Below are 27,779 nucleotides of genomic sequence, written 5' to 3'. Positions count from 1 at the left end.
GAATTACTCACATGTTCTCCCCACATTCAAGGGAGAAGATATTATGAGGGCAAAGATCATTGCGGGTCTTAGAATTATGCCTGCACAGGTCCTGACTGCCAAAATCTACTCTTAGATCTACAGTAAGTAGTGCTATTAGAAGTGCTATTGCTCGTCCTGTTCCCTGCCTGAAATCCCTTCCTTGCTCTTCCTTTTCAAATCTATTATTTAAGGTACATTTCAAATCCCTGATTGTAAAAAAGTCTGTCAATTTCTGTTTGCTCCCTCTGATTTCTGTAACACTAATACGACAATTAATACCATGTTACTTTGTGATATTACTTTGTAAATTTTGAACAGCTAAGCTTAATTCTTTGTTCAGTTAGACCATTAGCATCTGAGGGCAGGAAGCATTTCACATACAAATATATTCTTATCTTTCATACTTCAGTGGTTAATTTGCTGACTTAGTTCTTTAGCCTTCTCAGAAAAGTAGCTTTCCCATGTTATGTGAATGAAATAAAAATTTTAACGTAAATAATATTGTTGCTACTTATTTTCTACATCCAGATAGATCACTTGTTACTCTTCGTTTATTCTGTTGTAAGACTTGATATTTCTTTTTTCATTTTAATTATACTTTTTTAGATTCTTAGATAAAATCTATAGAAATATAGGATGGTAGTTGACAAAATCTCTGATCTTTCTGAATTGTGATTCAATTTTCAGTTGAACAAATGATGGGAAAACCTGTAACTGCATATAAGTTGGTCTTTCAATGTGAAGTTGTGGGGACAGAGCCAGGAGTGCAGTTTCCAGGCTCTCGGCCTCACGTGGAAAGGTGCTGGCTCAGGTAGTAAATGGCCATCAACTGTGATTGCATGGCCATCAGCTGTGGCTAGTTGGCCGTCAGCTGTAACCAGTGAGCCATTGGCCACTAATATAACTGCTGTGGCTACACTAGCAGAAAATGGGGGCTAGCAAGAAGATGGTGGCTGGGCTGGCAAACGCAAATTGCAGTTAGCACGGCGGACTGCGGGTTGCGGATTGCAGAGAAGTGGACAGCAGGTTGCAGACAGTGTGACTCCTGCTTCCTGTGTCTCCAACCCAGCTGCCAGTGAGACTATAGTGGCATGACTTCCCTACCTATGGCTCTGTGGGTGTTCCTTTTTGGCCTCACCATGTCCTGCGTTCTTATGTGGGGAGCGGGAGCAGAGACCCCGCAGGCCACCCCGCATGACATAAGTATTTTAGCAAATAGGTCCTTTATTTACTCATTATGAATTACAGAATTTTTGAAGCTAGGAATTGGACAATGATAAAATGATCTTTCTGGATTATTAATTTCCTCCCTTGGGCCATTTTATCTGAAAGTTGCAGAATATCTCTATACTGTTTATTCCTTAGAAAAAATACTTAAGATATAAATACGCGAAAGAGTTAACACTGGTTTAAATTCTGTTAATTGATTATCTTTTGCTTCATAGTCAATCAAGTTAAATCTTAGTGGCTTAAATTTTAAGTTTTAAAACATGATTGTTTCTTCCTAGTTTGTTGGCTGGACTCAGCTGGGTGGTTCTTCTCTTCCTGCTGTTGGCTGGGGAATCACTCAGAAAGCTGCATTCAGCTGGGACCTTGGGCTGGAGTGTCTTAAATTGGCTTCACTCACATGCATAGTGCTTTAGCTGGAGTGGCTGGGCCTCTCTCTGTGTCAGGGTAGTGAATAGACTTCTGACGTGGTGGTTCAGGGCTCAAGTAGAAGCTGCCAGGCTCCTGGGGAACCAGGCCCTGAGCTGGCAGTTTCACTTCTGCATTCTATTGGTCAAAGAAAGTAACAAGGCAGGCCCAGATTCAAGGGGAAACTGAAATGGACTCATCCTGAGAAGTGAAGCAGCAAGTTCGAGCAGGAGTGGAAGGAATTATTGGAAACCTACTACATATGGTTAATTCCTTTAGAGCAATTTTAAATTGATGGAGGTTGAGAGGGGGTGTAGGGAGGAAAGCTGGTTATGGCAGGAAGGGCTGTACAGGTGTCGCTCTCCAACAGCCATATGCAAAGTGAAGAGGATTCTCAAAGGGGAGGCAGAAGATACATAATACATAGGAATTCCACTTAGAAATAGTTTGCCAAATAGATCAGGCAGTCTGAAGCATGAGGACTACTGTGGATGAAACCAAGTGTTCAGTGAGCTCAGGAGGATAGCATGATGGTCAGCCTCCAAAGAATTTTCCAGATACACTTACCAGCCATTAACTTATCCAAATCTTTGCAGCTGTTAATACATTTGGGGACAGTTTCTATGGAGTATTTGTATTGTGACTATTCATTCTATACGTAGCTAAAGTTTATACTGTTTTACTCCCTTACGTACCCCTAAGTTTCAATATCCGGATTTTATGATTAAATCCAAGTTTGTTGTATTAAAACCTTTCATGAATTTGTGCTTTTTGACGTCCATCACTTATGGCATGCTAAATGGTATTCCTATGAGGAGAAACTCATAGGAATACCATTCCCTCATCTTTTATTTGCTCATCTCTGTTCCTTTTTTACTTAGTATTTGAGTAATAGACTGGAACTGTATTTAGTATTCTGTCTAGGCTTTGTCTCAGATCTTATTTCTAGTATCAACTCTTTATGATGACCAGAATTTTACTGGATTTTCTTACTTATGGTTACATTAGTTTTGGGGAATACATGTACCACCTCTCGGAACAAATCTACAATTTCTTAGGTTTTTGATAAATTAGATTTAGTTAGTTAAAGTTTTAGTTTCTATTACATTTGCTAGAATTAAGTCTCACTTGCTGTTTTTCTACCCACCCAGAACTGAAAATTTGAGTTCCTCTTATAGTTTCTAAAATGGGGAGGGGGGGGGAGGATAGTGAGCTGAGGGAGCACACAGGTGAATGGTCAAATCTAGTCTGACCTGCCTGTAGGATGAGTCAGCCAGATGAAGAGAGGAGTGGGGGTTGCTTCGAACAATGATTTTACAGATGGAGGAAACATGCTTCAACATCAGAAGGAACATGGTGCCCTCTGAGTTACTGAAAGTGGTTTACTGTCTTAGTAGATGAGTTTAGAAGTTCTCGGGTCGAGGTTAGGAAACTACAAGCTTTGAGATAGCCCATTCTTGAGCACCGTCTTAAAGCCACGTGTTCTGGAGGTCTTGTTGCCTCGATCTCAAATACTTTTCCTTGAAATCTTCACTAGGTTGGCTCCAAATAATCACCCAGGTCTCAGCTCAGATGAATTCCTCAGATGCTGTTTCTAACCATTCTTTCTAGGCTAGCTCTTACACATTTATCGTATTAGAACGCTTTAGTGTCCTCATAACACTGCTCTCTGAAGTCAGCTTATGAGGCTCTGGAGAATAGAATGTAAACTCCATCATGAGTTTGCCTGTCTTGTTCACCACTACATCCCGAGCCCCAAACACTGCCTTTCACTTGTTTATTGAAAGTTTACTGTGTACCATGTAGTATTTTAGATACGTGCAATTACCAGTGAACACCATGGAAAAATCCTTACCTTTGTGGCATTTTGGCCACATTACATTACACTGGGGGAGACAGAGTAAACATACAAGCAAATTATATAGTACATTAGAAGTTGGCAAATGTGCCAGAGAACATATGGTAGGGTAAAAAGGGGCATTACAGTATTAAATAGGATTCCTTGAGAAGGTGATCTTTGAGGATTTGAAGATGGAGTTAGGCAAGCAAGATATAAGGGAACAAGTGGCTAGAGGGAATGGCTAGTGCAAAGATTCTACCATGTTTCCCTGAAAAGACCTAGCGACCACGTCTTAAATTAATTTTTGCTCCTAAAGACACATTAGAGCTGATGGTCCGGCTAGGTCTTATTTTCGGGGGAACACGGTAAGGCAGGAGTGGGTTTTTGCCTGGCCTGCATGAAGCCAACTGACTCGGGCAGAGTGATGGAGGGGAAGAGTAGCGGCTGAGGTCAAAAGTTAAAAGCCATGGCAATGTGTTTGCTCTTTATTCAGAATCGAGGAGCCACCGAATAGCTTCAGATAGCACAGTGGATGTCTGCTGCTGTGTTTAGAACATGCTGTAGAGAGTCAAGTGTAATAGCAGGAAAATCAGTTAGGAGGTTGTTGTGAAACTCCGGACAAGAAATAATGGACATAGGAACTTGGCAGTCCTTAGCGTATAGATGGTATCAAAGCCACAGGATATGATCACCAAGGGAACTTAGTTGTCTTGTTCTGCTCCATTTAAATTTTGGCTGTTGAATATTCGTAACCATCTTTGGTGCTACATCATGAAGACTTTAATATAGGCTGATAGTCAAATTAAGAAGTTCCAACTTGCTTTGCATATTAACTTGAGGATGGAAATTATTTCATAATGATTTGGCAAGTATCTCATGTTTTCTTTGATAAAAAGAACCAAATCCTTTTTTTCAGAGGCGTGTATTAGCGTCTAAAAATAAATCCAAAGGATGAAAATGAAAGATATTTTGCAAGACAACTCTCTGAAGGCACAGCAGTAGCTTGTCCGTCTTTGTATTTTTATGGTCTAACACACTGCTTGGCACATGAGAAGTGGCCAATAAATGTTTAATGAATATCCAAGAATCTGAAGTTATCATAATCATAACACATCAAAACACAAAACAAAATTACAAAAGGAAATTTATTTCAAAAGCATAAGGGAACATTTACTTTTGAACAAGGTGATAAACAGGTGTCTTGCAAAAAAAAATCATGGCATGAAGTTTTTCATTCAAATTTTTGAAGCAGAAATAACCTAAGTTGTGCACTATTGCCTTAGGAAAGGGAAGGGTACAATGAGGTGGTAAAGGAAGAAACACAGTCAACTCAGTATCAACGTCAAGAAAGTCAAGTCACTTCTGCTCAGCTTTGAGTTTACAAATATTCTTAAAAAAAGAAAAAGAGGAAAAGTTACACTTAATGTTCAAATTTATATAACTGTAGTCCCAATATAGTTTCTGTACTTGAAATGGCTTTGGGCCACTGGCGATCTGCCTCTGAGGCCCAGACTACCTGGTCACAGTTTTCAAATGGCAATTCCATGTTCCTATGTCTGTTCCGATTCCAAGGGAGCTTAGGTTCAGCTCAGTCTTTTGGAATGTTTAGATTATTGCCACCACTCCATAGTCAAGCTGATCCAACTTTTTTGCTCACTGGTATCATTCTAGTACTTAAACATGTGCAGTAATTCTAACAAAGGGGATTTACTTTTTCCCCAATGTAGAGGTAACAGTAATGAAGACACCTGCATTGGAATCACAAACTATTCCTCAAAATATTTGTCAAACTACTAGAAAATGTCGTTCAGGCATTGGATTCGAACAGCAAACTTGGGGAGGGAAGATTAACTGCAGAACAAAAATATATGAAACATTCAAATGCAGAGCAAAGGTCCTAGCTACTAAAAATGCCCATGACATTCAACACTCCACAAACCCCCCATCTGTTGTTTTCACCTAAAGATTCTATTAGCTAACTTATACAATAATTTTGATTAATAACCTGAGAAGTTAAAATCTTCAAAGTGGCAAAAGCAAACTGAGGAGCATCCCTTATTATTGGTACACCATGTTATCAAGTCACTTTTCCTGGGTTGCCCTGGTTATTAAATCCCCCAATTCTAAATTATTCTATGTCATCCTGTAGAAACCTATATGTACATCAGATTCAATATTTTGGCTGTATTTCTCCAACCAGAACCTCCAAACTTATCTTTGAAAACGCAGCCTTTGTTTATTTTTAGTTTTAAATAACAATAATCATGTAAGTACAACTGACTCAAAATCCCTCACTACTGGGAGGAAAACACAGATAACAAGTTAATAATGGATTCAGCCTCAAAAGGGTGATCACCATGTCAAAGATTACCCATTCCTGGAATTTAAAAAAATGATTTATGTTGTGTAGTCAAGTTTCACAGCATGCATATATACACACACGCGCGCACACATATGCTTATGCATGTATGTATATTATACATACACATTTCTATTCAAATAGTAAGAGCCCATATTCAAAAGTTTTATCACAACATATGGAGAAGAGTTACTTGAGTAAGCAGTGGAAAGCAACTTACTTTCTCCTAAAAATGTAATGTCATTTCTACATTTTAAGAAAGTTGGTATTTTGCTCTTATGACACTAGGTAGGAATGAACCATTGCCTAGCAGCTTTATTAAAAAACAATGAAAATAAAATGTTAAGATCGACTATTACTCTTCTCCATATGTTGGGCAAAAATAAAAAATAAAAAAATAAGACGGGAGAGGAAAATCAGTAACCTTTCAAAACTGATGATCTTTGCCAGTTACCAGAAATGGACTGAATTTCATAACATTTTAGACTTGAACAGCTATCAGTAACAAATTATTAAGATGTTTAAAAGTAAGATTCACAAAATGAAGTCTTAATAATGATATTGCAAAAACAAGTCAAGACTGTGCAGAGCATCCAAAAATATCGCTGTGGTTTTACCTTGGACACGACCATGGTCTGATACAAAAGTAGATCATACATACAAAGGTATAAAGAACATTAAGTTTTTAGCTGAAGGCAGCAGTCCTTTTAAAGGGACATCCCCGGCAATCCAATGAGTAGTAGAATTTAAGTATATTAAGCTCGTGACAATGCTGACGAATGCGATGTCCTGTTCAGTAGAGTCGTCCCCGACTACGATTTCCTCGCGCTCCCCAACCTCGGCCACCTCTACTTCCCCTGAAGGCTCCTCTCTGCTCTACGAAGAAGCGAACAAGGGTTTAGGTCTTGCTCAAGACTTCACGAAACAGCAAACACAGAAGAAATGTAGCGTGTAGCTCTGATTGTAGCACTGGATTCTGTAAAAGCAGCACTGGTATTCTGCTGCACCATCTACAAATTCAATCTGTATGTAAAACAAGGGTAACATACGAGGTCTGACAATTAAGTTCATGAACTCACCCTAGAAAAAGTGCTACATACCTCACTGCTGAATATCACTATGGTCACCTTCGAAGTACTCCCCTTGGGAAGCTATGCACCGACGCCAGTGCCTACTCTACCCTTCCAAGCAATTTTGGAACTCTTTTTCTGGAATGGCCATCAGAGCTGTCATCGTATTACCCTTGATCTCCTGAATGTCATCAAAATGCATTCCTTTCAGTATTTCCTTTATCTTCTGGTAAAGAAAGAAGTCATTGGGGTCCAGATCGGGTGCGTAAGGAGTGTTCCAATACAGCTATTTGTTTACTGGCTAAAAACTCCCTCACACACAGTGCCATGTGAGCTGGTGCATTGTCGTGATGCAAGAGCCATGAATTGTTGGCGAAAAGTTCAGGTCGTCTAACTTTTTCACGCAGCCTTTTCAGCACTTCCAAATAGTAAACTTGGGTAACTGTCCAGTTGGTACAAATTCATAATGAATAATCACTCTGATATCAAAAAAGGTTAGCAACATCATTGCAACAAGTTCACGAACTTAATGGTCAGACCTCATATGTACCAAAGCACAGGCAAGTTGCCAAATACACGCATAGTAGGTACTCAGTTAATGTGTCCCATTAACAAAGATGTTTCAAGGTGACAGTGTTATTGCTTAGTTCTTTATTTTGGTGCCTATCACTACCAAAGATGATGAAACTATCAAAATTTTTATACTTAATCTGGAATTAACAAAAACTTTTGGCCTTCAAAAGTTGGTGACATAAATACAAATATTGTAAGCTGTCAATGATAAATTTTGAAAAATTGGGCTAAACTGAAATTTTCCTTTCAATTGCAACGGATAGTCAATTTGTTTTGGCCATAATATTTCAAGCACCCGGACTCACAAAAATGACAGTTTTTTTCTCACTGCTTTATCAGCTACATGAGCTGCTCAGAGGTGGTGCTGAAAAGGTGATACGTATACACATGGTATTTGGGTTACTGATGTAAATTAAACATATCTGTTCCTGAAAAATCAAGTCACTTAAGTCATACTGTAGAATCAGTCTGTGATTCTCTTTTTTAGCTCCAGAGAAATATTCCTCAAAGGAGTCTTTTCAGTGAAGAAAACTAATTGAAGTTTATCAGTAAGGCTGGACTTTTCATCATACATAAATGAATTAAGAGTCTTAAACTTTTAATTCCAAAGAGCAAGTCTCTTCACTGAACTTTTCAACTTCCTTATTGCAGCAATCTTGTTAGGAGCCATAAAAAGAACCTGGTGTTGCTATCTTCAATCGATAATGATGGACACTTGGAAAATTCCTATTAAGTCACTAGTGCAATCCATTTTTTTTTGCCACTGTGGCTAGAAAACATAGTTACCTTATCTGGATGATATTTTGATGTTTTTTTCCCTCTCCAGAAACTCTTGAGTTAGAAAACTGACTAGATCTTTCCCCGGCTTAGCCAATATTTATCTGTGTAATAGAATGGGATCTTATTCATAGTCACCTCTCACGTCATGACACATTTTTCTAAGTTGATCGGTATGCAAACCAGTTAAATGAAACCATCACGTTTATTACCCCAGTGAACGCATTCAGAAAAGCAGAGGTGGTCTGAGGGCAAGATGCTCCCAGTGATAGAAGCCGTGACCATGGAGGCCTTCAGGTCATGTCCCAACCTTTATGTCGGCTACAACTCCTGCAATTTTTTACTACTTATGGCTTGGCCTCATCTACTGCACATGTTTACACATTTCCCCCCTACCACACTCATTATAAAACTCTCACTTCTCAATAAATTTAGTATCAACACTCTCAACAAATTAACATCTTTATAGATATTATTATTAGCTATAAGCTAACAGACCACTAAAAGCCACTCTTTCAACTGTTGAGTGAATTTTAATATGAAGAACTGGGTTACCCTTAAATGTTCAGCTACATCTACTGAGTGTATTAATATGCTGTATGGACTGCACTCTCGGCAGCAGGAGAGACTGCCATGGGACACATCTTCCTTGCCAGGTAATGCTTTCACATCTGACTCCATTTCTATGACCTCACTTTTGGGTGCAGTACAGAAGACAGAGGACAAGCAGTAGGGTGACAAAGTCCATGAAGAATCATTAATACCACATCTGCCAGAAGCTACATCTCTCCCTCAGCTCCATCCCTGAGGAAGAATGCAGTATTTTGCCTTGAAGCTAGAAAAGGGAAAACCAGGAATGAATGGTTCATGCCAACTTCCTTTCTTTTTCGTTCTGTTGGCTCCTCTGAATACAAGAGGAATATTTTTCCTTTATAAGTTCTTAGAGTTGCATGCTCAATTCAGTAAGCCCACAAGAGTATGTCAGAGAGGAACGGAATGAGTTGTTTTCCCTAACAGCTCTAGTTCCCCACATCAAGTCAGAAAAATCACATGAAAGAGCTCTGATACTATATATAATTGCTAATGAAAATCAAGTACAACACAATTTCTGCTTAATCTCTTATATTACTTGTTCCCAAACGGAAACGCTCACCATAATTAAAGTTGCCCAAATTGCTGCTATACTTCCCACTAGGAGGATTATAAATCTGCCTGGCATCCCTTTTTGGTCCTGCTGGAGATTTCTTCGGTGGTGAACCGGAAGTTGTATCTTCATTGGCCCTCTTTTGCCTATTAACAGTAGGAAGAACAGCAATAAAATTCTATTATACCAGAGGCTGTCAATACACTGGTAATTTAGCATATCAGATATGAAAGACATTCTAAAGGTGATAGTCACACTTGAAAAAAGTAAGTAACATTTTGATGTCATCAGATTAACTGCCTGTTATGCAGACATTGTCTGAGGGCATTTGCAGGGCTTTAAAATAGTTTATAGAGTATGTAGCTTCCAAGACGACATGCAAGTGACTCCTGTAAAACTTGTCAGAGAGCCTAGTTATGTTACAGGAGTACAAACAAGTCTGAAAATTCCAAGGTTGTATTCCACCAGTTTATCATTTTATAAATTACTAGGATTAGATTTTATATTTTAAGTCGTGCTTCTAACAGTCATATTTTAACATCTTATTGAGAATCATTTAACTAACAATATATCTTTTGTACAGTAAATATAACATCTGAATTCAGATTTTCATATTTATAAATCATAAACATTAGAATACTTAAATATCTTTTAAATATATTTCTTACCCAATTTCAACCTTCTGTACAGGTTTCCAGGATAATGTTACTGTGCTCTTATAAGAAGGAGGAATGTGGAAGAGATCCTAAAGAGACAAAAATTAGATAAGATTTCTGTATTTTGAAATGTATTTGGTGGTGTGGGGAGTGGTGGTGAGGGTGAAAAACAGGGAGACATCTTAAAGATTCATTTTAGGAAAGGAAGCTTTCCTAGAGTACAGAAAGCTCTCAATGTGTTACATAGGACTGTCCATTCTTAGTGTAAGCAAAGCAGGATTTTATTGGCAATTTGAAAGGACTCAGTAGCACTACAACCACCAGAACTTAAGTCAGTGAAATTTCTGAATCCAGATGAATCTGCTCTAATGCTTTGGGCCAGAGGAAGTCTGTATGCTTCCCTTTGCTTGCAGTATCTTCTGCAATAACTTTTAAATAAATAAAACAACATGTGATTTTGTAATAACTATAGAAATGTCACTTGATATAGTAAAAAGCATTAAGTTTTAAAAGGCCAAACATCGGGAATGCAATGGCATCTCCCCTTAAATAGTAACATTACAGACCTCAAAGTGCATGGATAACCTCTTACACTACTTACTGGGTAAGAAAGGAAGACTTACCTTGATTAAAACATTGATATTATTTGTTATTTTCAATGCAACAACTTTAATCTTGTTCTGTAAAAGGTAAACAAAATTAAATTAAAATGCCAGTAACTTTTATGATGCACATTCCATTACCATATAGAGTTAGATACTTCTCTTTCAGAATCATTTCTGCTTAGTCCTATTCTCTGACTCTAAACTACATAGTGTAGAGATGGCAGAGAAAGCAAATAAATCTTTGTGTTCCCTTGACAGGTTAGAACATTGAAAGTGTTAACCATTTCCTCGAAAATAAGACCTAGCTAGATAACCAGCTCTAACGTGTCTTTTGGAGCAAAAATTAATATGACTATTATAATTATTATATTATATTTTAATAATTATTATATTATAATTATTATTCTGTTCTACCCGGTCTTATATTAATTTTTGCTCCAAAAGACACGTTAGAGCTGACTGTCCGGCTAGGTCTTCTTTTCGGGGAAACACGGTATCTACAATTTACCTGAAAAATGTGTAAGAGACAAGTTATATGCACATAGGAGTTGTTTTAAAAATAATCAGTTGAAGTTATAGAAAGACATGATGAAAACTTAAAATATTTCATTAGGACTGGGATGAGACTGTTCAAAATACAAGTAACCCCGGCACTTCTATAACACGGTTTTTGCTCTAACACAGTTCGAGAATTGGGGGGAAACCCTCGTACAACACGACACCCTAGAACACGGTTTCACTCTAACACGGTTTGAGAATTAGAGAAATCCTTGAACAACATGGAGCATTATAAGAATTTTTAAGAGCAAAAAATATTTCATTCGAAATTAGGAAAATCCCCGAACAACACAGAACATAATAAGAGCTTTTAAGAGCAAAAGATATCCCATTTGAAATTTTTCATTTGAGTGTGGATGTCATATCAGATTTGACTGCAGAATTTTAAAATTTGTTAGAATTTTAAATCTATTTTGTTCGTGGAATATTAAGTTCAGAGGATGAAGATATCTTGTCAAAAAGAAAATGCCCTCGGTTAATGGTGCTTACTAGCAGTGATGACGAAGAAAACATTATTTAATACATATTAATGTTATACTTTAAGTGAAAATTGCTTTAATAAAGATAGTTCTCTTAATTATAAAAATATAACAGTATGTTTTTTTAATTTTTGGAACCTAACCCCCTTTTTTGTACTAGCTCTTTGTTTCGTATAACATGGATTTACATAACACGGCATTTTTTAGGAACCTAACAAGCATGTTATACGGGGGTTGCCTGTAGGTGAGATCAGCGAACCAAAAATCCCAACACAAATATGCATATAGTTTGGTATATAATGGGCAATTTAATCTTTTTTCTAATGTAAAGTATTTGGATTTCAAAATGGTGAAATTAAAAATTTGACAACCATCAATCAAATATTTAAACATGTGCTGCTAATGAGACCCCAGTAAAAGACCAGTGTGTATCTAAGTTTGGTAACACTGTTTACCAACATTAGAAACATTCAAGATATTTCAACAATGATAAAAATATAACTTAGCAAATAACGAAATATGTAGACAATCTTCTACGATCGTATTATATCTTCAATATAGACTTGTATCACCAGTTCAAATAAAGTCGAATGTTACATTTCAATGCATAAATTTTAATAACTGGGGGCTATTATAAAAATTTGCTTGTCAGATGTGACCCAGTGTTCTTACCTCTTCTGTTTTTAAGGCCTCGCCTGTTTTACCCTGGAGAGCCAAACGAAGTTGTCTGATGTAAACCTGCAGGCCACGGGCGAAGTACTGCAACCTACAGGAAGAAGTATTTGTTAATTAGCAAATCATCACCTCAACTGTCCTACTTCAACTTTGACTTAGACACGTCACTCTCTGTGTTTATCTGCTACAAAGGGACAGTGTTTGACCTGTTTGCACCTCAAGGTCTAGTTAAAAATAAACAAAATTGCAGAGTTGAGAATTTAGTACTATAAACTCATATAAATCTCAAAGTGTTCCATGTAATCTCTTTTTTAAGTTTGTTCCCAGGTACCATGTGAACAAAGAGGTGGTACCGTAACTCCATCCTGCAGACTGCTAGGCACTCTGCTTAACAACAGGCATTTATTTTATCTGGTTTCATTTTTAGAGTAATCTCTTAACTTGCCTGCTTCTGATCAAATGTTTCACCAATCATTACACCTCTGCCTACCAAAGAGTAGACTAGGACAGTAACAGCTGACAGTGGCCAAGCATTTCAAACTTTAAGATGTGACTCTATTAATGAAATGATTCAGTACTAAGTGTCTTTGTGAAAATGACTTAGGATTTTTCCAGTGCTGCCCCTCAGTTACACTCTAAGATACTAATAACAATAGTACCTACAGTTGGCTGCGTACCCATTATGTGCTAGGCACTGTGCTCAAAGCTCCATTCTTTGTCTCATTTAATTTTCACAACTCTATGAGGCAGGTGCTATTATCATTTAACAGCTGAGGAAAATTTGGGGTGTTAGAGGTTAGGGAACCCGCCTAAATCATAAAGCAAGAGGGAAGAGCCAGAGTCCATTTTTGAACAAGTTCATTCTCCCCTATGGATTTGTTATGCCACAGGTGTTGGATATTTACATGCATTCCTGTTTTGTGGCTCTTCTGTTTTGTTCCACTGGGGTGAGGTAGGGTGGAAAGAGGGCGTTCGTAAAAATGAAAATAAAACCCAGGGAGCATCAGATAGTCAAAGTACTTTTGCCAAGGATTGGACTACTTCAATCATACATCACCTGATTTTAAAATCTTTGAGCTTTTCTGCATTCAGTTTGGCTGTTAAGAAATCTGGAAGTTTTCGGCCCAACTGGTGGAAGCTGTACAACAAACATTCCACGTAACTGAACTGTAGCTTGGGTTCTTCATTACCAGCATTCTCCCCATTTTCAGCTTCTTCTGGAGGGAGAGGCATGTACTCCTAAGAGATGAAAATATAGAGAAGTTTGCAATCTGCTCTAAATAATTATAGACATATGCTCAACTAATTGTAGGACATGAAGCATTAAAAACTACCAAGATCAGAAATTTAGGTAAGATATCTTTTAGACCTATTGGATCAACAATCTAGTCTGTCAATTCTCCATATTAACCTATGTTATAGCTGCTACTACTACTAACAATGGCAATTAAAGTAGCTAACATTTATTAGCACTTAATGTAGATGGAGTTCTGAGAGCTTAGGTATCCTTCCTATGGTGGAAAAAAATCAGTAAGCTGAAGAGTCAGGATTCAATCTAGGTTTGACATGAGAAGTTGATGCTCTTAACCACTACATTATGCTAACACTAAAAATCTCCGAATATTAGACCATATTATTTAAGTATCAGCTCTCTTTTCTTTCAAAGTACTGCCAGAGGCATTCAATGTCAGTGTTGTAATACCCTAGTAGGTATTCTAGGTCTGGAAGAGCACCAGATGCTAGGTGACTCAATTCTGCGATGGGTCTAATGCTTATCACTATGTCAGTTATGTAACTGCTCACATCCAACAAGAAAATCATTTGGTGATGCTGATAATGACTTTATCAGATGCCCTATTTTCCCCACGATTGTGACTTAAATGACTTTATTTCCTGGTTGCTAAAGCTAGTTGGCTTTGGGCAGCAACCTGAAGGTGAACTGCAGCAAATGTAAAAAATATTTTGATAAATAGCAGACCTACTATATAAATCCTGTACCATACGCAAAGCATCAACAACAGAAGGAATGCCAAAGATTAAAGCAGATTTTTTAAAGTAGACAACATGTGGTCTGAGCAGCTAATAACACTTGCTAGAATTATTATACTATAGACTATGGAGCTAAATACTGACTATGCCATAAGGAAAGAAAAAAGTTCTTACCAATAACTTATCAAACAGTTTCCTTAAATTTGTTTCTAGCTTTTCCATGTCACCACAAAATGAACTCATCTCCGCCAGTAGTTTCAATACCTAAAACACACAATTCACTGTGATTAGTATTCTTTTTTGAATGAGCAAGGGCTGTAAAATAAAAATGATTCTAGGTAACTGTTTAAGACTGCTTATTTTTCAATTATGCTTTTATGGAAGCAGAATGTTTGAACTGGAATAATATTTAGAGATGCAGCCCTATCTATACTTTATTGTTGAGGAGACTGAAGGTCAGAAATTTGATGTGACTTGGGAAAGTCACAAAATATGTCAGTGGCAAGGCATACTCTCTTAGAAATCAGATCTCATGACTCTTAACATAGCTGTGAGAAGTAAGGAAAAGAATATACATGATACTTTCTGTTACAGGTTAATAATGATAGTGCAAAATACAGCGCAAAAATGATAAATACATTAACTTGGCAGTTTGTACTTTGAAGAGACACTGAGGAAGAACTCTTTACAGCAAAGAAGTATTTACTAACATTTAGAGTGGGCCTCATTTGCTATTATATTTAGTCTCTGGATACTAATTCAAAGTATTGGTAATTGCCATTATTTTTGAGGTTCATCTCCACTCTATTCAATCCCAGTCTGATGAGCCACACCCAGAACACGTGAAGCAAACTTGTGTTAGTGCACAGTGAGACCTTCTCTGTCCCAAAGACCTATGAGGGTAGTGGCACATACATTTCCATATTTCAGTTCAATTCAACAATCAAGTGCCTTTCAGAATCAGGCTCTGCACTAGATTCTGGAGATACAGAGAGGAATCTGGTTAAACGTGGGAAGATTAAGTAAATGTAAAACACGTACATGTACGTTACAGCTGAGATACAACTCTATTGGAGAATGGATAAAGGATGTTTTGTGTTAAACCAGCTTAAATCTAGCTCCATCCATGTGGACAAAGATGGGAACTGTCATGAATTAAATACCTTATTTAAAAGTATTAAGGCTACAAAGGTGGAGACTGACTATAATTAAAACTACAAGCAGTGCTTTCCTATTGCAGTAACCTTTAACTGAATCCATAAAGCATTCCTATGTAATTAATCCTGGGAGAGATTACTAGCTAGCCATCACCAGGCCTTTACTCTCTTAGAAATCAGATCTAAGTTAGTGGTTTCTTAAAATATGAGAATACCTTTTCAGTACTAAAAGCAGAAATTTTCTCTTACCTCCAACTGTATATCAAGACCTTCCACTGGGGTAGTCAAGGAGCTGAGGTTAGGGAGAACATGCTCACAGAAATAAGTCACAAACCTTGTGGAATGCACATTTTTCTATAAAAATCCAAAGAACATTGAGTTGTCAGAAAAGGGAGACGTATTCTCTTAAATATAATAGAATGTCATTTAACAAATGCTTAAATACAATAGAATGTCATTTAACAAATGCTAACAGCACCACAGCATCTACAAATACACTATGGTGCATACCCCAGAGCACCCCAGAAATAACCTCACTAGACAATGCACACTTTGTTGCAAGGTAACATGGAGCTTTGGGACATCTACACATCTTGGAACTGTTCCGTTCTCGGGTCAAATTTTGGGGGAAATTTCAGTGTTGAATTTCAGACTGTACATTTCTCAAAAAGGATAGATCCTTTAAACTGGTTTTCAAACTACAATATGTACATCTCAGAACACTCCTGGCCAGAGATCATAACACAAAGCCAGATAAAGGGCATATTTACCTGGAATAATCTGTTAGAAAATTTAAGGAAAAACAGTTAAATTACTAAAACTAGTGTTTTAGAAACTCAGCCAAACTGTAAAGTATGATGCAAAATTCTCAAGACTTTAATAAAGTCTAACGAAGACTAAAGAAATGTCTTGCTGCTCTGGCCTCTTGACAACCACACTCAGGCCTCCATAAAGTAAACTTTGACTTCATTGTGTTGCTACTTTTATGCAAAGATTTGAGGAGAATGCTCAAGTGAATATCTACAGAAATACAAGCTAACAGAGTACCCCAAACACCAGCGATGTAAAACATAGAGCTCACAGAGAAGAGGGGTACCGCCTGCCGAGTGCACTGTAAGAGCCTGTCCACACAGTCAGGATCTGACGGGTTGAAGGTTTGTTCCAGGTCAGCCTGTTCAGCAACCAACTCTACAAGTTGCTGTCTTCCACTCACTGTCTGTAAGCTTTTTAACCCAGATAGTATCTTCATGAACAGGACAAATTCTTCACCAGTCACATCTTCTAGGACCTGGAAAGAGACAAGTTAGAAAAAGTATCTTTATCACTTGAATGAGAATGAAAGATCAATACTGAGAGTGTAGCAAATTTATTTCAGTTACTGAAGTCAGTTAGCAACTAATATTTCTGAAATACTGATGAAAGGATAACTTCTAGCTTAAGTCAATTTAGCTTCAGAATAAACCGTCATTTTCAATATGGGGTGCTATATTGTCTCCAATGGGGCAAAATTTGATTCTTGGAAAATTTTACTTTTTTTATGTATAAAGCACAGATATACATACGGTACTTAAACAGACATACAGTATTACCTGTGGCATTAAAATTTCATGGGAGAGTGGCTAAGGAAAAAACTGTTGAAAGGGATGGATGGGTGGCTCAGTTGGTTAGAGCGCAAGCCCTGGGAAACGGGGCTGCCAGTTCGATTCCCACATGGGCCAGTGAGCTGCGCCCTCCGCAAATAGAATGAAGTCAATGAGCTGCTGCTGAGCTCCCAGGTGGCCAGATGGCTCAGGTGGTTGGAGCGCGGGCTCTCAATCACAAGGTTGTGGGTTTGACTCTTCGATTCCCACAAGGGATGGTGGGCTGTGCCCTCTGCAACTAACAACGGCAACTGGACCAGGAGCTGAGCTGCACCCTCCACAAATAAGACTGAAAGGACAACAACTTGACTTGGAAAAGTCCTGGAAGTACACACTGTTCCCCAATAAAAGTCCTGTTCCCCTCCCCCCCAAAACAAAACAAAACAAAACAAAACAAAACAAAACAAAAATGTCTAAAAAGGTTTTTTTGGGGGATGACTGCAAAAAAAACAAAAAACAAAAAAAACCCTGAGAAATTCTGTAGCCAGCTGTTAAGACAAATTCGGTTTCCTGTATTTAAAAGCAGCCTCATCCACATTAATAAGGTCATTGTATACAAAATAGGAGACCATGCAAGTCTTAATGTAAGTGCTCCGTATCAGTGGGTCTAAGCCCTTCTGTTCACTGGCCAAAGGAGCAAGCAATCATGACATACTCCACCACATTATTAGCTGGGCATAAGGAAAATATGTGGACATTCCCAGCTGGAGAGCTGCTCCTTTCTCTCTCACTGAAGAAATCTTACCAGTAAGCAGTGCTATTAGAGAAATTTTTGAATTCTCCTAAACCTAGAAAAAAAGTAAATTATTCCCAAGCTTTAGCACTTCATAAGTGCAAGTTAATTGTGATACACCTTGAGAATCTCAGTGTCCATAACTATGCTAGATCTGGGAGCCAGACAAATAAGCACAGTCTCTCACTCTTGAAGAGGCAGGATGAAAAAATAGGTCATTGCAATGAGATTTCATTTCCATTTTGAAATGATCCAGAATAATGAGAGAATATGAAGAGAAGGGAGAGAAGGGTGGGAATTAGGTAAAATTTCTTGAAAGAGGTGATTTGTATGGGGTCCTAAAACATGTATCCTCAGAATTTGATCACATCTTTTAATGTGATCACATCCTTTTAAATTAACATACTGATTCATCATCACAAGTAACCAAAGTGCAAAATAGGCTTAAAGTTCTATGGTGGTTCTAACAGGATATATCATTTTATACACAAGCTACATATAGCACTGATGAATACTACTAATTTCAAATATGTTCTTTTGCTTTAGAGAAGTTCTAAATGATGAACGAAGCTTACCTTTTTGGATTCAGTTAGTATAAGTTCCTCTACTTCCTTTGTTAAGACTTCATCTGGTAAAGTCTTAAGTTTCGTAGAAAGGAATTTGATTGCTCGTTCTCTAACAATGTCCTCTCCTTGAAGGATTTGGCTGAATAAGCCACCTAAAGTTCCTGCAAAACAAAATAGCCATGTGCAGCAAGTTAATTCTATATTGTAATGAAGTTTTGCAGTTTAACTCAATTTATATTTCTTTTTAAGTGAGTTAATAAACATCCTGAATATCAGATACTAGTTAAATTAGTTTGAAATTTCTACAGCTCCAACCACAAGGGTCATCACATGCTTTGTTCATGGATTCAGAATCAGGTTGAACATGACTTTTCCTTTTTTTAAATCATTATTAATAATAAATAAAACTCAGGTATTTTTGGAGAATTTCTTTTATGTGGCAAAGGGAGTTTTCCCAGCAGATTTCTAATGGAAAAGTTCAATGTGTTTTTGCAATTATTTCTGCTGGGTTTTGAGTCACAAACCTATTGAACTAAGCAGCTTTCTTTTTTTTTTTTTTAAGAACTCTTAGAATTTTTATGAAAATAGATCTCTGGGTGAATCCTAGACTTTATCCTTAATCAGTAATGCCAAGCTCCCCAATTTTTTAAGACACCAAACACAATTCAGAAGAAGTGGCCTTACCTTTCGCATCCATCTTAAATATACTTAACAGGGCATTGTTCACTAAGTTAAATTCCGCAGAGTCATCTGGAAAGAGAGAAAGTGGTACAATATATAAAATAAATAAAAAACATCATCTGCTTCCTTTTTAAACCTTAAGTTCAACATAGTTTCTCACAGATTACATTGAGAGTAGACATATAACTAAGTATTTCTTTCAAGTACCAAGAAAATACATATTCCTTAAAAAGGTAGAGACCTGACCTTGTATACCTTGAAAGCTCTTATGTTAAGAAAATAAAATTATGAAACTACAGGAAGTTGGGGAAAATCATGATGCGTCAAAATTCCCAAAGCAACGCAGTCATTTTGCCTTTATAAATAGAATTAAAAACAAAACAAAACTAGGAATTAGGTAATCAAAAGTCATTAAGCCTCAAACTACTGAATAAAAAAAGAATTTTAATTAAAAATAAGAAAGCCAAACACAGAGGCACTATTTCAGAGAGAAGTTACATGTAGGTAAAAGGGTAATGACACAGTTCTTACCTGTCTGTAGAAGCTGGGTTAGAATATCTGCCACTCGGGGAAGATTTTCTCCAGTGGCAAATTGAGGAAGCTCTTTAATTGCTTGCCGTCGAATCTAGATATGATTTCAAACAAAAAAATTAACCAAATACCATCAATAAAAACAACAAACCCAACCTTTAAAAAAAACTAAAACCACAGAAAAATCAGTCACAAAAATATAAAACATAAGATTTCTAGCAGTTTTAGAAATAATTTGCTCCAATTTCTCATTCAAGATTCACAAAGTAACAGAAATAAAATGTGGAAAGGGACATCAAATACAATTATATCTGACTGGAGTAGACAGATTTGAGATTATAAACAATGGTTTATACGGTGCTTATACACAACCGTTGGGTTTTACTCACTTTACTACCTTAAGAAAGCCTACAGTGGCAATGCCATACCTAGTAACTATTTACTTCAGAATTTTCAGTATTGACTACTTTATACATATTTGTGAACATATTGTGTACTTGACGCCAAATACATGGCCTTGGCTTATTTAGTTTAACATAAAAATGTAGAGGAGTAATGTCTAGAAAATTCTCCATGAAATGTTGGTAATAATTTGCTAATTTCATTTGAAAAGCTAGGAAATAATAGTTGAAAATTCTTAGGAACCTGTGTCAGCAGTCAGAAATGCTAACAGCTAATTCGGTTTGAAGGAAAAACTATCTCTTCCTTTTCTAGTAATCACATACAGTTATTACACAAACCAATTACTTTTCTGCTATGCAAAATATTTAGGGTTATTGAAACTGGTTTATGACGTATACTACTAATATTTTTAATATCCAAGGCAAGCGCAGATTGCAAACTAATAGTCTAATTTCATATGCACAGCATATAACAATGTATGAAAAAGATGTGAGCCACAACCTGTTTTTAACCAATGGGTAACGGATAAGTAAAAAAAAGTATTTTGTGAGCCTATGCATTTTTAACAGTTGAAAGGTGGTGAAAAAGCTATTTTCTCAAATGAAGATTTGAGCCTTGGTATGGCATCGTGCCAGACCATACTGCAGTATTTTACTGGGCAATGATATGATTGGTACTTTAGTTACATTAACTACACACAGAAAATGTCTGGAAATGGCAAGGGAAACATCTGAAAGCTTGTGGAAAAGTGTCAATCATAAACTTACTGATACATCTTCATCCTCACAGAGGTCTAACTGTGCATTGATAGCAGAATCAGCCAATTCTGGAAAATGCTTGAAGAATTTTGGAATAAACTGAGCTGCTAATCTTTTTTCCTTCATACCACCTTTCACACCATCCAGGATCACTTGATAGGCGTCTTTATGCTGAAAGAATAAAGCAGAAGAGGAACAGTTTTGAAGGATGAGAAGCTAAACAAACTTGTTTGAATCTAAATTAGTAAAATTTTATACAGGCTAAGAAATAGGGCTTAGTTTCGGAGTTTTACTGCTTAAATTGGACACCTACCTTCCTCTCATCTGCTCCCCTGCCCCCCGTGAGTTATCTGGGGGTTGGGGAAGAGACAAGGCTGACTATAATTTTAAGAGGAAAAAGCAAATAAGTTTGTTGATGTACCAACACTTCTTCATTCTAGTGATTACTGAGCCTCGCTTTGTGACTGTATGTCCCAATTTAAAAAACTGTGGTGACTGTTGTAGAATCCTCAAAGAATTGTGTTATATTACTTAAATATATTTGTTTCCAATGAGCATCTTGAAAGAGGTGAAGAGAATACATTCCTTAAATTGAGCAATACCAGGAAGGTGAGGAATCTTTATTTTGCCTCATAGTTTAGAATATGAAAACAATAATTCATTCTATATACCCAGCCAATTTTGGATTAAAACAGATTCTAATGTCACATATTTAACTTTTTATTAGAATAATACATCCAAAGCTCATGTTTCCTTCTTTAAAAAATTCAGAAGTGCTCTTCCTCGGACACTCACAATGTGAAGAGTCAACAAGTTACCAATCCCCTTATACACCTGCCTTCAAACCAGTCCTTTCATTAAATGACAACGATTAATCTGGCTAAGAATAGTAATAAATACACAGAGAGTGCAGACACATCTTCTGTTTGGACATATGGACAAAATTTTGAATTACTGTAAAACCTTAAACAGCACAGAAATGATATCAAACGTGTACATAACAGCGTTTACTCTGTATAAGGCCATGCGCTAAGTGCTTCAGATACGTGAGCTTACTTCAGGCCATCAAGAATAAAATGACTAATAAACAGCCAATGGATTATAGAATGATCAAAAATTGAATAATTTTCATGGACATTACTATGTTAAGAGAAAAAAATAAAGCAGGATGTGAAGTTATTTGGGTACAGGAGGATCACAATTAAGGACATTCATTTTTTTTTTTATAATCAGAAATAAAGTGTTCTATGTATGTATGAAAGGCTATGGACACAATTAGATCTTTTAAAGGTACAGATTTTAATATAATTTGCATAATTACTAGATTACTTTAGTTCATATACTGCCAACCTATCTAAAAAACAAATTCTAAAAATTAGTTCTAAAGTCCATCAACTGATTAATAAAAACTCCTTTTACTATCTTAAACATAACACAACCTCCTAAATTTAAAAAAATTCTGTAAGGTTAGCTTCCTTCTGAAATGCTGACATAAAAATGAGTCTTCAGAAGTTACTACTTTTAAAGTATATTATGTACTTTCCAGTGCAAAGGTTCAAAAACTCATGGCTGACTTCTCTACCACTTTACATTCCTGTGGTTTGCCTCACAGCTCCTAGACAGACTTAATAAAATCAAAGTCTTGAATAGTTCTGACATCCTGGTTTTGCAGGGTATCACAATCCAATTTCCCATAACTCCAACGCAAAGATTTACTTATAAAGCCCTTTGAAGAAGCTCCTTACATTATCTAAAATTAAATGAAGAATCCCTACTTGAAACAATTCATCCCCCTGCCAAGAAAAAAAAATCTGGAAGAGAATAAAAAGGAACCATTAGCAACATTTCTTGAAAGCCTACCAGGAACTGAGTAAAGCCTTGTGTACACACCTCATCGTAATCCTGTGAGTGAGGTGTTACTACTATCCCTGTTTTTCAGATGAGAAAACCAAGTCTCAGAGAAGCAAAATAATTTGTCCAAAGCCATGTTAAGGAGCAGATCCAGGACCTGAACATAGTTCTGATGGGCTCTAAAGTCAAGATCTGCACCTAACACCAAGCTTCTTTAAGTTCTGAGATCTTAATTAACAAAGGAGAAGAGGAAAAAAGAGCTTGACAGATCTAGGACTGTCAAAGGTAAAATTTGAGTCCGCAATATAGGCTCCACACAGGCAAATAAACTGGGAATGCAGCAACCCAAATACAGCAAGCCCTTTGGAAAGTGAAGAGATTTGAACATATTCAAACTAAAAATCCAAGTTTCTAGCATTGGTAGGCATCAGTTTTTATCAAATAATTTCACAGACATTATTAATAGACTTCAACTAATTACTCTTTAAATAATGCAAAATAAAATGATATTCTTCCTTGCCAGCTCTTTGAATAATTTGACTTCTGACTGTAGCACAGGGACAAGATTCTTTTTTTACAGAATCTTCCTAAAGTAGTTATTACTCTGCTTTTCAAAGTAAGACACAAGATATAAGTGATATTTTTGGTGATCACAGTGATTTAGAGACAGGTAGGACTGTAGCCACAATAAAATTTTCCCAAAACTACACAGTACAGGTTACTTTTCTCTTCCAACACAGCTGCAAGTGTCAGGTAGATAAACTTGTGCTCTTAAGAAGCTTTAATTATAAATACTTTTAATGCATTTCTAAAACTGTGTACTTGAGTGTGCTTTTAATATTTAATTAAAAAGCACACTTTAAAAAATCCCTAAGATAGTTTTAAGTAAAAAGTCAACTACAATTTGATCCACACTCAGCAGATACCTTCTAAAAGAAAACATTAGTGATACTGATTGTCGAAACACAACCAATATGCTTAAGTGGTCAGAAGCGTGACACGTAAAGCTATGTTTGGGACCAGGATGCAGCCTCTAAGAAATAAATCATTATTTTAGAGAAGAAAGGATGTCATTTCAACAAACATTTCTCAAGTACGCCACAAAAAGAAAATGGATAAGCTAAGCAGTATTATTACTTTCTTCCTCAGACTCAATAAATCTAGTTTGTATTTAATACTAAAGCAAATATTTTTGAGAGATTATCAACTTGGTTGAGCTGTGATTGTACCTTAATCACACAAAAAAGGTACCAAAATAATGCTATTTCATGAATATAAGTCAGTAAAGTTTATGCTCTTCCACCCTGAAAAGCCAGCGTACTCCTGTGTAAGAGAACACGGGAGAAATCAGAGTTTACCCGTTATATCCAATTAATTTTAGATCCCTTTAACGAGTGTTGTTAAGCCTAAAACCTTTTTGACTATATCAAATTAAGCATCTACATTTTAACTTTAAGTAAATTGAAAAAATGTCAAACAATGTAAAATAATGGTGAGGCACGGCTTGCTCTATTTTGGCTAGCCGGGAGTCCTGGGCAGAGCGCAATGGAAAAGGGGGTTGGCGAGATAAAGGGACACACAGCAGAGGAAGGAGACAGGACAGAGCAGCAGAGGCAGAGTTCGGGAAAGGGAGGCTGAACAAGGGAGGGGGAACACAGGAGTCACCAGCGGAAAGGTGACAGCGGTAAGGGAAGGTTTGAGGGTATTAAATAATGCTTTACTTAGACTTTATCAACTGCAGTTTGCTTATTAGAAAATACATGCTCATGATCTAATATATGTGTGTGTGTGTGTATCAAGTCCCCTTCTTCATTCATAAGAGATAATCCCTGTAAGAATGCTCTCGCTTCATGTATAGGCAGGGAAGGAAAACTCATCTGATACTTGAAACTGTGTATGCACCATTCTAGATTAAGCTAAAATAAGGTCCCAATACCAACATTTTTTTTCCCGGACGACTCGAAAAGGTCCTACCTGAATCACACATGCCCAGAAAGGGGGCAGTACCACAGCTTTGTCAACGTTATTAGTCGCTAGGATCTTCCCCTTCCCACCCCATGGGATGGGGTAAGCAGAAGTTCTAAGCACTGAAAATACATGGCATCGGATTTCTAACAACGATCAAGAATACCCTCCCAGAGAGCCGGTTCCCTTCCCAAGAAAACACACACACGCACACTTACCGACTCGAGTTCTCCGTACTCCAGGGCTTGAAAACACAAAGACGCAATGGCTCGTATGGACAGCACTGCTCCAACTGTGTTTGGGGCAAACGCTGCCGACAGCCCTTGCCAGACAAACTCTGCTGAAAGCTGCATTCTCTCCCTCCCCCCCGTTGCCACTGCACGGCCCTGTTACATTTTTCACAACACCTCTCATTAAAAAAAAAAAAATACATAGAAGAACCTTCTTTCTTATTTATCACCCGTCTCCCTCACTAAAAACGCGTTCCGGGAGCGCACGGGTCTCCATCTCGTACCGCACCGCGCCGGGTGCGTGGGAGGCGCTCAAAACACGTCCAGAATAAATGAAATCGTGAGCCCCATTCAAGTCTGGACGAATGGCCCCCTCTTCTGTTTTTCACAAACTTCTCTCTCCTAAGCGCTCTTCCTAAATGAACAGATTTTTTTTTTTTTTTTTTTACTTCAAGAAAGACACCTTTTGATCTCTTGAGAACTCTCAATCTAATCTTCTCAGGGACTGAGCTCCACCGAAAAGGAGGAGAAAGACTTCGAAATCTAGAAGGCAGGGCCAGGGAAGAGAATTAATGGGAGGCTGAGTTAGGCAACGACACGCCGAGCAAAGGCTGCCAAGGGAAGCGGAGGAGCCTGGGACCCAGCGGCCGCGCTCTCCCCGGTGAAGCCGGAGTCTGCACTCCCAGAGAAGGGCCTTCGCTGACGAAAGAGCCCGGAGGCTAGGAACCCCGCGGGAGGGCGAAGAGCAGTCCCCGCCGGGCTCGGAGCGCTTCCCCGAGGCCGCGGAGCGCCGGGCCCTGCAGGCCGCTCGGGGACTTACCTGGCCCACTTGCTCCGTGGCATCGGCAAGGATGCCATAGTTGCGGTAAAGCTCCTCCACGGTCGGCATGGTGAGCGACAAGCCCGGGGCTCGCTCCTGCTGTCGTCGTGGTCCCAGCCGGCGCCACCGCCGCCTCTGAAGTTCCCCGAACCCGCGAGCCGCACTACTATTAACGCCCCGAGCTGCCGCCAGTGCCGCCGCCAGTCACCGCGCACAGGACGGCTCCGCCCACAACGTCTACGTAAAGACGCGCGCGTCGGGAGCGGCCTTTACTGACCACCAATGCGTCTCCTGGGGTTTTATCGCCCTCTAACGCTTGGAGGTACAAAAAGCTGTAAGAACGATTAAATTAGCTCTTTTTTTTTTTTTTTTTTTTAAGGATGTGTTTCGCTAGAAGCTCTTGGTTAGGGTTTGGGAGGCGTGGAGGAACATGCAAAGATGACTGCGTTTCTGTCCTTAAAGATCTCACATCGGCCAGAAAAGTGATCTTAAAGGGAATAAAATAGAATGAGGGGTGGGAGTTCAAGCTGCATGAGAGGTCAAAAACCATTTCCTTCTGACTCAAGGAAGGTAACAAATCACTGACAGTAGGGGGCAGTGGGTCCAGTGTTTTGTTTTGTTTTTAACAAAAAAGCATTCAAACGTCATTTAAGAAAAACTATGTCAACCAAACTAAACAAGTCTCGGGGTGAAGTTTAGCCTGCTGGAAAAGTTCATTTATCTTTGCTTGCTGCCTGATTGTGTCTAATTTTAAGAGGATAATACATAAATGAAACCATATTACTGATAAGAGTCTCTAAAATGTAAGCTTAGATGAAAAAAAGTGGAAGATGCAAAACAGGTATAAAATAATCACACGTATGTACAAAAATGCCAACCTTAAAAATAAAGCAGCTAGTTATTTCATCAGCAAATCGGGTTTACATGGTGATAGCAGAGGAATCGTAATTGCGGACAAGCAAGCTATAGCAAAAACCATAGGCAAGTTAACAAGCAAAGGAGAGAATCAGGATAGAGAAAAAGGAGGAAATTGGGAGGGGTTGTTTTAAAGGAAAGTCCGCTGGAGGGAAGCAAGAAGTTCGGGTGGTAATGGTTTCTCATTAGCCAACTTGCGGGGCAAGGAAGGAAATCTTCCTTCCTCCGGCTGGAGTACTAAGGTACTATAGGTACGTTTTTTCCTGTTGATGATTCCTATTGGGCTGTGTTGGAGTAGTCGTGCTCCCCCTTCTGACCTCCCATCTCCATTTTAAATGACGTTTCCCTTTATTCATTTTCACAAAAAACATACTAAACAAAGTTATGTGCGCCTGTGTAAAATGGATGATAAAATTGAAGTTTCAGGATTGAAACATCAAGCTATAATGGATGGTCAAGTTCACAGCCAGATCCGCCTGTGCAGAATGTTCTCATGAAATAGTTACAAAGCAGTTCCCTGACTCTTGTATTCCTCACTCAGATTAAAGATATTAAAAATGATTAGGGAGTAGAAGGAGAGGAGTGCATGACTTCTTTCTTTTTTCTTTTTCTTTTTTAAAGAGAAAGAGACGCTGTGCTTGTGAGTAGCTTGAGGCAATTACTACCTTCTTCCCTCAAGTCTGGGACGTTCTGAGGAGCCTGAAACATGATCCCTGTAGCTGAGAGACACTAATGAGAGTGGAGGTGGCCACGTGGGAATCGACCTGCATTCCTTGATTTTGCTGGAGTAGGGAGGTCAGAGTGATTCCCTGATACCAGAGGTGGGCCATGTAAAAGAGAGAGATTCTGGATCCATTCTGAGTCCTGCTCCAGGGGCTTCTGCCTGAGGTTGAGAAAGCCCCCAAGACAAGAGTCAATGGCAGCTCGAGAGCAGCTCATTAGTACCTTATGGGAGTCAAAGTTGGGGGTGACATCCCACAGAGTGGCTCATGTGAAAGACTTGGTCTCTGTCAGACCAGAGAATGCCAGTAGTACTTCACAGTTCAAGGCCTTTCCCATGTACACTCATTTCTCCTCTTTTCACCTCCCCTCTCAATGCATGTGCCCATGAGGGCTCAGAAACTGCCTACCAAACTGAATAGGCAATAA

The 27,779-nt window shown here is 38.1% G+C and overlaps 1 protein-coding gene and 1 pseudogene across 3 annotated transcripts; both read right to left on the bottom strand.

The window, feature by feature from the left end:
- Positions 1-4,627: 4,627 nt before the first annotated feature.
- On the bottom strand, positions 4,628-25,930 carry API5 (apoptosis inhibitor 5). Of its 3 annotated transcripts, none has more exons than XM_088789522.1 (14): positions 25,716-25,930; positions 20,859-21,020; positions 19,690-19,783; positions 19,162-19,227; positions 18,487-18,638; positions 16,620-16,826; positions 15,788-15,892; positions 14,556-14,645; positions 13,450-13,631; positions 12,390-12,483; positions 10,699-10,755; positions 10,088-10,164; positions 9,429-9,565; positions 4,628-6,878 (listed from the first exon to the last, which is right to left on the bottom strand). In XM_088789522.1, the coding sequence occupies exons 1-14, from the start codon at positions 25,782-25,784 to the stop codon at positions 6,874-6,876; spliced, it is 1,497 nt and encodes a 498-aa protein (XP_088645648.1). In that variant the 5' UTR covers positions 25,785-25,930; the 3' UTR covers positions 4,628-6,873. The 3 variants fall into 3 exon arrangements, with proteins under 3 accessions (XP_088645648.1, XP_019602005.1, XP_088645646.1); XM_019746446.3 differs by having other exon boundaries at positions 4,628-6,731; XM_088789520.1 differs by lacking the exon at positions 10,699-10,755 and having other exon boundaries at positions 6,502-6,731; positions 25,716-25,918.
- The window catches only part of LOC109455077 (small ribosomal subunit protein uS2 pseudogene), a 91,777-nt pseudogene continuing 89,882 nt past the window's right edge, over positions 25,885-27,779 (bottom strand).

Source organism: Rhinolophus sinicus, chromosome 14 (genome assembly GCF_057876585.1).
Source record: "Rhinolophus sinicus isolate RSI-liver-muscle chromosome 14, RSI-T2T, whole genome shotgun sequence".
NCBI classification, from domain to species: domain Eukaryota; kingdom Metazoa; phylum Chordata; class Mammalia; order Chiroptera; family Rhinolophidae; genus Rhinolophus; species Rhinolophus sinicus.
This window is presented reverse-complemented; position numbering and strand designations above follow the sequence as displayed.

Coding starts and splice junctions, on each gene's coding strand:
- API5 (XM_019746446.3), bottom strand. CDS start 25,784: ATGCCGACCGTGGAGGAGCTTTACCGCAACTATGGCATCCTTGCCGAT. Junction 15,893..16,619: donor AGGCGGTACCCCTCTTCTCT/GTGAGCTCTATG, acceptor GGATTTTTATAG/AAAAATGTGCATTCCACAAG. Junction 13,632..14,555: donor AACTGTTTGATAAGTTATTG/GTAAGAACTTTT, acceptor TTCATCTCTTAG/GAGTACATGCCTCTCCCTCC.